Source organism: Sturnus vulgaris, chromosome 29 (assembly GCF_052056855.1).
Source record: "Sturnus vulgaris isolate bStuVul1 chromosome 29, bStuVul1.hap1, whole genome shotgun sequence".
NCBI classification, from domain to species: domain Eukaryota; kingdom Metazoa; phylum Chordata; class Aves; order Passeriformes; family Sturnidae; genus Sturnus; species Sturnus vulgaris.
Window position 1 is genome coordinate 2,723,367 of NC_142271.1, and position 11,501 is coordinate 2,734,867.

The 11,501-nt window shown below is 42.1% G+C and overlaps 1 protein-coding gene across 2 annotated transcripts in view; it reads left to right on the plus strand.

The window, feature by feature from the left end:
- TRIM33 (tripartite motif containing 33) overlaps nt 1-10,926 on the plus strand; it is a 40,419-nt gene extending 29,493 nt beyond the window's left edge. Inside the window, exons 15-20 of one of the 2 annotated variants that reach the window (XM_014872776.2) lie at nt 751-1,097; nt 2,062-2,185; nt 3,158-3,232; nt 4,088-4,240; nt 5,899-5,949; nt 6,032-10,926. In XM_014872776.2, coding sequence (XP_014728262.2) covers nt 751-1,097; nt 2,062-2,185; nt 3,158-3,232; nt 4,088-4,240; nt 5,899-5,949; nt 6,032-6,244 — 963 coding nt within the window. In that variant the 3' untranslated portion in view covers nt 6,245-10,926. The remainder of the gene's footprint in view (nt 1-750; nt 1,098-2,061; nt 2,186-3,157; nt 3,233-4,087; nt 4,241-5,898; nt 5,950-6,031) is intronic. The other variant, XM_014872777.2, reaches the window with a different exon arrangement.
- Nucleotides 10,927-11,501: the final 575 nt, after the last annotated feature.

Here is an 11,501-nt window from a genome sequence, read left to right on the forward strand (position 1 = left end):
TTTTCTCCCTGGTAATGCCAGGCCCAGGGTGGCCTGTAATGTAAATTTTATCTTTAATGATGAAAATTAAGTGTAAATGAAGTGTAATACAGTGTATTTGCTGCTTTTAATCCCTGATTAATAAATGCTGTGAGTCACTCACTGATAGTGGACATTCCCACATTGGTAATTGCATTCAGAAAATCTCCAGTCAGTCAGAAGTTCTTAGACCAAAGTATAAATCAAAGAATTGGCAAATGAAAATTTTTCAGTGTTTCCCAACTGTGCTTGATTGAACAGGATTGTGTACAGGGAGCAGGGTGGTGGAGTTGAGGATTTTTCCTAATGACAATGAAGTTGTCATTAACAGCTTTTAATGACTTAGTGTGTTTGGCTTGTTATAGCATTTCTCATGTTATGTATCAGAAGAAATGAGTGTGTTCTTCTTAGAAAGGACATGTGAAAAAGCAGTCTTTAATACTGCTTTTTAATTTGTTCATTTATGCACATGAACAAATTCAGTCACCAGTACCTAACACTGACTTATTTAAACATTGAAAATATCTGTTTCTATGAGTAAGAAGATTATTTCAGTCAGTATGAAGCAATTCTTCCCTGTGTGCAACTCAGCTTTTCCTCACGATTTCCCCTGATTTTTTGGGATATGAGCACGGTACCTTTGAGTGGTGGGAGGCTTTTAAATCCCACCACAGGCAGAACCATGCTGCTGTAAAATCAACTCCATTTCTCCACGTGCTACTTCCATTCCAGCTCAGCAGCCCCGAGAGCAGCTTGACACCACCCCTATCCACCAACCTACACCTGGAGAGCGAGCTGGAAGCTTTGGGGAGCCTGGAAAACCACGTGAAGACAGAGCCAGCAGACGTGAGTGAGAGCTGCAAGCAGTCCGGGCACAGCCTGGTGAACGGCAAATCTCCGGTGCGGAGCCTCATGCACCGCTCGGCCCGAGTGCCTGGAGAGGGCAATAACAAGGATGACGACCCCAACGAGGACTGGTGTGCTGTGTGCCAGAACGGGGGGGACCTGCTGTGCTGTGAGAAGTGCCCCAAGGTGTTCCACCTCACCTGTCACGTCCCCACGCTGCTCAGCTTCCCCAGGTACCGACAGCGGGACTGGGGAGGGCTGAGGTTGTGAGCTCTGGGAAACGAGGTTCACTTTCCTGGTAAAATTTAAAAAGTTTGATGAAAGATAATAAGAGACAAACAATAAAGCAAAAGTATTCAGCCAAGAGCACACCCACTGTTTTGGAGACACCCTTGAATTCATCAGCCCGTTGTGTATTCCAACTTTTCTATAAATTAGTTTCTGTATTCCAGGAACTGTTTTGCATGGCCGCTCCTTGAGTCTGTGTTTTTAGAGCATGTGTGTTTCTTGGCTGTGCTTTGAATTTATTTTTCTTATCAGTCTTAATTTGGGCTTCAATTAATGTGGTCTTCAGTTTGTGCAGATGGGCAGTGCTGATAGCTGGTGTCTTCACTGGTTGTTATCCAGTCAAGCAGGCAGTTCATTTACTACAGACACTTTATCAACCTGTGTTACTCCTAAAGAAAACTGTATCCTAAAAACCATTTCAACCCCACACATACAGTATCCACCCTAATATTTGCAAAAAGCCAATACCATAATCTGTATTTATAACATGCACAGAACCCAAAGTGGTGTTTGATCCAAAATCATCTTGTTCTGGGTGGTTTCTTGTACTATAAAAATATGACATTTCCAAAGCCTTGCCTAAGTTGCTTGTGTGTAGCTGATCAGTGATAACAGAATCCTGTTCTGTTTATCTCTTTGTGTAAAGTCTCATAATGATTCTCTTGTGTAAAATTCATTTTAAAGCAAGGTGAGAAAGGTGTTATAAAGTATTAAAGCATCATATGAGGGCAGGAAAAATGGCCTTGACTGGAATTATTGTGAGCATTAAGGGTCATTCCTCAGCTTTGGGTGTCCAGGTCTTTACTGCAGTACAATGTGAATCTGTAAGAGTGAGTAAAGACTATTTGTAGTCAGCACTGATGAGAATTTATCCCTGGATGTGTGGAATAATTGTGTTTTTCTCTTCAGTGGAGAGTGGATATGTACATTCTGCAGAGACCTGAGCAAGCCTGAAGTGGAATATGATTGTGACAATTCCCAGCACAGCAAGAAGGGGAAGACTGCACAAGGCCTGAGTCCTGTGGACCAAAGGGTGGGTCTCAAACCTGCAGGAATCTCCTTCCCAGGAAAAAGTGTTTTCTCACATCAGCTACCCCCACTGACTGGAGATGGTTTTGCTTTGGCTGAAGCAAATTAAATGTAGTGATGGCTTTGCAAAACAACCCAAAATGATCAATGAGATTTTTCCTGCTGTGGCCACATCTCCAGGTGTTGGTGGCCGTGCCCCAGTGCATTGGGACTGTCATCACTTAGGAGCTAAAATTTAGCATGAATACAAATTCTGTATTTAAAGGAATCATTTAACATGGATTTAATTAAAAGTCCTTGGTGTTTAGTATTGGTGTCACCTTCATAAAATAGTTCTGTAAGTTTGGTGTGTTGGAGTACCTGTGAGAGGTGCTGGGAATATTCTGGTGCATTCTTGGGGAATTTTAATGACCTTGACAATCAGAATTATTTTTAGCTTTTAGCTTTATTTTTAATTTTAACACTGTGTAGTGTTAAGAGTATTATCAAAACAAATTCCTCTGAAAGAATTACAAGCAAAGAAAGGAGAAATGTTTCAACAGGGAATTTATAGAAACTCTGGCTCTGCTTTCAGAGTGTTCAGTTTTGTCTTGTGGGAAGAGAAAAGTCTGCAGCTCAGTCCATTTCTGTTACATGTGGCTGTGGTTGGACTAAAGCAATAAAAGTGGTTGTAGTTGGTATATTTTTTTTTTTTTTGCAGCATGTTAGCATGTCTCTCCATGCCTGACTTCAGCCTTAGGCTTTTGGTTAGGAGGGATAAAACAAAGAGGAAATTTGTGAACAGTAAATGAGGTTCTGCCTCTCAACTCTGCCCTCCTAAGAACTTTACCTTTTTAAATTAAGTTAAGGAGGTTGCATTTTAATTTTCTGGTACTAGGCTGTTAAAGTACAAGCCTATTTAAAGTAGGGAGGTGTGAATTTCTGGGCTAGGGAGAAATTAAGAATATTAATCTGAGCCTCTTTATTTCTTTATAAGAAATGTGAACGCCTCCTGCTTTACCTGTACTGCCACGAGCTGAGCATTGAGTTCCAAGAGCCAGTCCCAGCCTCGGTGAGTCTCTGAAAAACAGCTTGTGATTTATATTTGGTATAACAGCTCTGGGAGTTGAATTTAGGAAGGAACTGACTGCTTTCACCAGGAGCATGTCTCCCTTGATCAGTCTGAAAGTTGTGGCAGTCATCCAGCATTTCATGGGGCTGAGAGGGAGAGCAGCTGATTCTGGAGCTTCTCCAGGCAGATGCTTCACTCCCAGTCTCAAAAACAGGTATTTAAAAATAATTCCAATTAGCAGTTACTGAATTGGAACAAGATGTCTCAGGATAGCCATGAAACTCAAAATGCTTTAGGGGAGCTTTTTGTTTCTTTTTGGATAAACTTTTGAATGAGAGGAGGGAAGAAGCTGCTTTGACTCTTGTGTTCTCAGCTGTAAAAGAAGTAACTGTAATGAAAAGCTTTGCTGAAGGTTGGAAAGGATCCCAGAGTGGTTTGGGTTGGAAAGGACCTTAAAGCCCATCCAGTGCCACCCCTGCCATGGCAGGGACACCTCCCACTGTCCCAGGATGCTCCAAGCCCTGTCCAGCCTGGCCTTGGACACTCCCAGGGATCCAGGGGCAGCCACAGCTGCTCTGGGCACCCTGTGCCAGCCCTGCCCACCCTCACAGGGAAGGATTTCTCCCCAGTATCCAATCTAAATCTACCCTCCTTCAATTTGAAACAAATCCCCCTTGTCCTGTCACTCCATACTTATAAAGAACTTTTTTAACAGTTTGAGCAAAGGAAATTGTTCTGCTTTGCTGAGCATGCCTGAAATGTGTGGTGAGATTAAGGGATTGATGCTTTCAGTGTAGAAATTCAGCTGTGGGCTCTGCAGCCATTCAGTGATAAATCACTGCTGGTGTTTTACAGATACCAAACTACTATAAAATCATCAAGAAACCAATGGATTTATCCACGGTGAAGAAGAAGCTGCAGAAGAAACATTCCCAACACTACCAGACCCCCGAGGACTTCGTGGCTGATGTCCGGTTGATCTTCAAGAACTGTGAAAGGTTTAATGAAGTATGTTAACTTCCAATCTCAACACCATTTGTCAGTTTAGATGAAGATTTATTTCAACCTGGTTGTGCAGCTTCTCCCATGAAAGGCTCTGCTTCCAGCTGTAACTTCTGCCTTTGGAGCAGATGCTGAATCAGACACTTAAAAACCAAACAAAACTCAAGGCAGTTGCAGAGTAACTTCATTTTTAGCTGAATTGGGAGAGCAGAGGGAACTTCTGAAATGTATTCAGTGGTAACTGTGAGTGAGGAGCAGAGTGACCTGGTTACTGTGCATCAGATGAATTTTAGAAATGCTCAGGAAGTGCCATAAAGACAACTAAAGAGTCCTTAAAAGTGTCTCAAGCTGCCCAGGTAATTGTTTTACACTCATGGAGCATGATAGAATCCATTGAGAAACTTCCTCTACTGAGGAGAAATCTGCCTTTCTGAAGTTATTCTGGTTTTAGTATTTCACTCAGGGTGAATCCAGCAAAGCTTTTTTAACCTTCCTGTTTGAACTCCTTGGTACTTGGGCTCTCACAAAAGTCACTTTTCATTGGATAACCTGGGTATGGGGTCATATTTTTTACTAATTTTGCAATGATCCCATCTGATAATGAATTATCCCTTACGCCTGAAATGGGACTTGGGGAGATAAATGATCTGAATGTTACTGCTAGTGGAGCAATGGAAAAAATAATCTGAATATTTAAAAAAAAAGGTGGTATTATGCTGAAACTAAGTAGGAGCTGAGAGGAGTCCTGATCTCTGAGATGCTTTAAAGCAAGGATGACAAAATGCATCACAGGGAATGGCTTTCTTCTGTCCTTAGGAATGCAGAAATCAGCCAGCATTTCTTATTTCTCTGTGAAATGTAACCTGGACTTGCAGTGTTTGAGCTGCATTTCTGGCCCTGTGCAGAAGGAAACTGAAGGAACTGCACAAAGCTGCAATTAAAACCTCCCTAGGAAAAATCAGGGTCAATGATGTGATGCTGGAACTGCTCACAAACATTTGGGACTTTCACAGCCCCAGCTCCTTTATGTCCCTGCATTAGGGGAGGTTCATGAGGTAATTAAGTGAACTTCTCAATCAAGGCAATTAATGAAGCATCTAGAATGAAACTCTAGAGGAAAACATGCTGCAGCTCTTAGAGACCAGAGTACAACAAGGAAGGAAGGACTGAGGGATGTGGTGATTTTTTTTTTTTTCCTCACTTTTTAAAAAAAGAAAAAATGTGTTTCAGCTTGCCTGGCTCATGGCAAAAGTCGAGTCACTCTGACCTCTTACAGCAGCATCATGTCGAGTGCCTCTAAGCCAAAAGCTTTTCCAGAGCAGAAATGCAGGTGGGGTAATCCCCAGGAAAGCTCCTGGAGCTCTTCCCTCCAAAGGAGACTTCCCCACTATCGTGTCCAGGCAACTCCAATTTATCCTGGAGAAAGCAGTCACGAGTAGAAAATGGCTGGGAGCCACTTGTACAAAAGTTGTGTGTTCTGTTGAAGGTTTATTTAGCACCTAAGACTGTTTTAAACCTGCTGCCTAAGTTTGGGAACTAAAGCTAACAAACCATAACAAACTCTGTTGTTGTTATGGCTGACTTTAGTCATCCAATCCTGTGCGATCTCATAACTTTAGAAAGGATTATAATTTCATTTTTTTTGACTCTGGTATCCTTTTTAGATGATGAAAGTTGTTCAAGTTTATGCAGAAACACAAGAGATTAATTTGAAGGTAAGCGTTTCAGACCATGCACACTTGGTGAAGGGATGTGCATTTCCAACAGGTGAATATTCCTGTCTTCTTCCATCCACAGGCTGATTCAGAAGTAGCACAGGCAGGGAAGGCAGTTGCATTGTACTTTGAAGATAAACTTACAGAGATCTACTCAGACAGGACCTTCCAGCCTTTGCCTGAATTTGAGCAGGAAGAGGATGATGGTGAAATAACTGAGGACTCCGATGAAGATTTTATACAACCACGTAGAAAACGCCTAAAATCAGATGAGAGACCAGTGCATATAAAGTAATCTAATGATATGGACCTAAAATCTATTGTAAAAACTGTTATTTAAGTGTTCCTGGAATATTATCATGCCTACAGTGGCCATCTTGAAGAAGCTGATAGCTTTTTAAACAGTATTAGATAACAAAAAACACTTGTACAGAAAAACATTCTCATCAAAAGGGGAAAAAACCTGTATTGTAAATTTTTGGTGGTTTGTATTTTTTTTTCCTTGATTACTTGCTATATTCTTTCTTTTCCTGATGGAGGGGACACATTCCTCCTGGTGTCACAGACAGAGGTGGAGGAATGTTGAAGAGAAGCAGATTTGATAGGAGATGTTCCATGCACAGATAAGACTGTGTAGTGACACGATCTGCAGGACTGGACCCACTCAGTGACTGAAGCTTGCATTGCCCTGCAGTGCCAAGCATGAGCAGAGCTCCTGAAATCCCCTCTGTGTCCACTCAAGTGTGTGTTGGTCGTTGCTTTGATCATCTCATTGAAGCAGGATTGTGAATAATTGATCTTCTGTGTCGATCCAACTGTTGCCATTTTGCTTTCTTTACTCCATTTTACGTATAGCAACAGGAAGAAGAAAGAAAAATCATTAAACTGTTCTGAATGGGCGAGTGCAGGAATGTGGATTTTTGGCAGGTGAAAGGCTAAGCTGGTGGCTCCAATCCCTTTCAGTAGGACAAGGTGTATTTATTAAAGTCCTGTACCCAGAACATTTTAATGGCATCCATGGCAGAAGTCTCAGCGTTGTCATCTGTCCCTGACCCCCTGACGAGGCAGAATGTTCTCTCCAGTATTCATTCTCTAGTTTTCTGTACTTAAAATATAGACTGAAGAGGTAATAACTGGTTGGGGTGTTTTTCCAGTCTTCCTAAATATCAGTTTCTAATAGACCACTCGGCAAACAATAACCTATTAACTACCAAATGTGTAAAATTTCCTGTATTCACTTTGTCTTATTTGTAAATAGTGAATTGAGATTTCTTGCAGGTCAGCAACATTTGCTGAACTGTTTTTAAGCTAATATGTATTCTTATTGATTGTTCCTATCAAGAAAAGATTTGTAATATATGCTATTTCTAACATTGCATTCATTTTGAGGTTCTGTCTTATTTTTCTTAGAGTACTTCTCAGAATTTTCTTCAGAAGCAGCTTGTGAGGGAAACGTGCAGGAAGATTGGAATCAGTCTGAGTTTGGGTTGCCTGTCCATGCATTGAACAAAGCACTTGCACAGGGTTTGGCCTTGAGTGGTTTTTGGTCAGAGTGAGAATGGAACAATTTCCCAATTCCCTCAGTAGCCCCTGAGGCACCTCTGCAGTGCCTTTCCCTTGCACTGCCTCCATCCCAGCATTCCTGGTTAGAAATCATGGAACCACAAGGAGTTACAGCTCAAGAAGTTGTTTTCTTTACTTTTTACAAGTCAAGAAATACAATTTCTGGCCTTCATGTTGATCTTGTTAAAGGAAGTTGAAGAATTGATGGAACCAAGGAGCTCGAGGTGGCAATGTCAGTTTGCCATCCTTTGTGTGATCCAGCAGTTGTGTGGGAGATCCCTGGGCCTTGGTGTACTCAGAATTCCTGTGACATTGAACACGCTTTGCCATCATGGTAAAGAGAAATATTTTAGCACAATATCCAATTGAGAAATGCTCTCAGCAGTCTTTATGCAAATCACTGCAGATTTGGTTTCTTTTTTAAGAACCAGGTCTGTGTACCTTGGGATTCTCCCTCTTGCAATAAATGAGGGGACTGAAGATATTTGTAACTTCCAGCTCACTTCTTTACTCAAATGTTACACTTCAAACTCAAACTGGTTGGTTTTGGTTTTTTTTTTCATTTCTTAGACATTAACAGTGCTGTTTTAAGTTTATTTTTTACCAGTTTGTATGTGAAAGGAAAAGGAATTCCACTTCAACATATTAAATTGACAAAGAGCAACAACTTTGCCCGTGGAAAGGCTGATGTGTGAATAGGACACTGGTAGTGACAAGGGATCATTTCATGGCTCTGTGTATTGCCTATTTATGCATTTCTAGTTTCTCAGCTTCATTTTGCAAAAGGAATATTATTAAAATTATCATGAAAATAAGATTCTGTGAACTCTCTTCACTCGGGGCTCCTGTTTTTATGGCACTTCTGGTACCTTCAGGCCTCACCCTTTGAGAGCTGGGCAGCAGCTGGGAATTGGATCCTGGGGATGAGCCAGAGCATGGGATGGGCACGGGGGGGGTCCCAGATGGAGCTCGGGGGGGGAAGGACTCACCCCAAACCCTCCAGGGAGGTTCGTGCCCCCCCAGCTGCTGCAGGAACAGAACCCTGTGCTCCCCAGAGCAGTTCCCAGGGTTTTGGGACAGCCTTTCCTTTGAGGTGGCCTCTCCAGCTCTGCACTCCAGGTGGAGAACTCGTCCAGCTCATGCTCAGCATCTTCTGCACACCAGGAGTGCAACTGAGCTGGACCTTGCTAAGCCTGAGCTCTTCCCTTGCACAGACCCCACTGAGCCTGCAGACCTCCCACCCATTCCCCGGGGCTCTGTGTGGAATTTTGAGTGTGTGCAAGAAATCTCAAGTGTTCTTTTCTACAAGGAAACAAAATATCCTCTCTTTTTTTCTTCCCCTTCATTTTTGAACTCCCAAAGCAGCAATTCAGTCGTTGTTTTGAAAGCAGCAAAGTTCTATTTGAAAGGGTAGATAAATTCTGCTAATCCTCTCCCTGATCCTGTAGTCTGGATGTTCATCACAAAACTGGGAAGGGTTTGCTCAGTGGAAATAAATTTTTGGTGCCTCTCTCTTTTGTAGCTCATTCAGGAGCAAATTACTGGGTTTGTATTAATGAGCCACTAATTCTCTGGGCATCTTCTCCGTGCCAGCTGCTGGGTGTGCAATGTGTGAGTGTTTTACCTGGGGAATCAGAGCACAGTTTACATCAGGAAATCTGTAAAATTGTGATCCCATGGGTGGCAGGAGAAATCTGGCACTTGGTGCAACTCTGCTCTCATTTAAAAAAAGAAAAAAAACTCCCAAAAAATTCCTGTCTCCGTTTTGGCTGAGAATTTTTGTTGCCCGTGAAGTTTTAAGTTAAGCCAAAGAAGGAAAAGGCAATTTGCTTTTGAAATGAGAGTGCAAAGTGCTCAGTGTGAGCTGCTCACTGACCTCGGCAGGTCCTGCCTGGAATTCCTGGTGATGAGTGGGAATTCAACACCTAAAGGGCTCAGGGCTTTTCTTCAGCTGTGCCCTGCAATTAAGTGGCCTAGAGCACAATAAAGCAGAGTTGTCATCCAAAAAATGGGTTTTACCCAACACCTCAAGCAGAAATGCTCAGTTTAGTGGGGAGAGGTTGTTCCCCTGTGTGGGATCTGACACTTCACTGTGACACTCTTCATCCTGGATCTAACATTCCACTGGAGAAGTCCTTAAAATGAGCCCAATTTTCTGTTTTATCACCTGGTTTTGGCTGATCTGGAAAAGTTTAGATTTTTGCCACAGTATTTTGAAGCTGAGTGTGTGATGTACTGGGAATTGGCTTTTCCCAGTTGGCTTTTCCTTGTTTTTCTCACTCTCTTCCTTGGAAAAAAGCAATAAAACTGCTTTGTCAGCTGCCTGTCAGCATGACAGGAATCCTTTCCTTTGGATAACAATTTTATAGGGAAGTTTATATGCAAATCAAAACCTAGCTTTTAAAAACAAAGTGTGCAGCAGTTCCTGACAGTATAGAGTGTGGCATTTTATTAAAAAAAATTGGAGAAAGTCCCATATTTTTTTAAGAAGTAGCTGTTTGAGCAAATAATGGAGGTACTTTTTTAAAATAAAAATGTGAATGCCACAGTTTACACAGATGGCACATAGGGGTTGTATCTTTGGGTATGGTGATTTATTTTGTCTTCTCAAACTGTGTTTGCAGTGACTCTTCCATCTACTTCGACTTGGCTTATGGGGATCCTTTTTTCTGTGCTTTCTAATCTATCAGGATTGAAGCAGCTTTCCAAAATTGCAGTTAATTTGGGATTCTTTATTATAAGTGGACTATGAAGTGTATGAAATGCAGTTTGGGCTTTTTCTGTTGAGTGAAATCACAGCTCGAGGCTGCTGTCTTTAGAATTTGAAGAATTTCTACAAAGAGAGGTACTGGAATATTTTGTAAGGTGGATTTTGGCAGGATTCAGTCTGCAGTGAGCTCCCCTGGACACCTGCAATGAGGGAGTTTTAGGCTCAGAACACCAGGACACATGTAAATAATCCAATTCAGATTTGTGCAGTGCAAAGCTTGTTTGACATGTAAACATTCTCCTGGAATGGTTAAATCATGGCATTCTTTGATTCTTCAATTATTTCCTGCTTCCAGTACTGGAACTGGCTCATTTTGCACATAATAAACTTGCCTCATCTTTTAATATGAGTCTTCAAAAAAAAACCAAGTGCTGTTTCTGTGATATTGTATTATCTGAATCATCCTATTTAACTTTTTTTTTTTAAAGTTATTGTTTCTAATTGTTCTGTTCCTGTGGTTTTTTTTGCTGGTGTGTAATTAAAAAACAGAAATTTTTCTTTCCCTGGTTATTTAATATTTTAGCTGCCTGTAAATATTTCTTGTTAAGTGCTCTGGAATGTGCTGTAGAAGTTGTATTAGCTCAGTTTAAAGCATTGTTTGGAACCCATTTTGGTTGGTTATTTCTATTAAATTAGAAAAATCATTCTTTCCATTTGAGTTTCTTTCTTGCACATCATCAGATCTGGATCCACACCTGCCAAAAGACTTTCCTGGCAACCCCTGCAGTGTGGGAACAGGGTGAAACTTGGGCTGCAGGAGCCCAGGTGAGCCCAGCTGAGGCTGCAGAAAATGATTTGTCTCGTTTATCTGTACCTGGGCATGGAACTCAAGGGTCTGGAGGTCTCTGGACCTTTTGCCTGCAGTGAAAAAGCTGCACACCTGGAATTGTGCTGTGTTCCCTCACCTGGAGCTGCAGTTTGGTGGATGTGCCTTGAGCTGCTCCCCACCACTGGGAAATCCCATTTTTTGGGGTGGATGTTGCTGCTGGAGCAGGGTCCTGATTTTCCTGCTCAGAACTGGAGCTGAGCTTTGCAGATGTGTGGCTGGAGCAGGGACTGGTCCTGGTTCTGCCAGGAGCCCTGCAATGATTGCAGCTCCTGCCGTGCCCAGCTCAGCACAGAGCTGCGGGGAGGAAAGGCACTGAGTTTGCAGCTCAGCCAAAATTCCCTTGGAATCATTTCTCTGCAGCCAGAGAGGGAGAGCTGGGGCAAGCTGGAA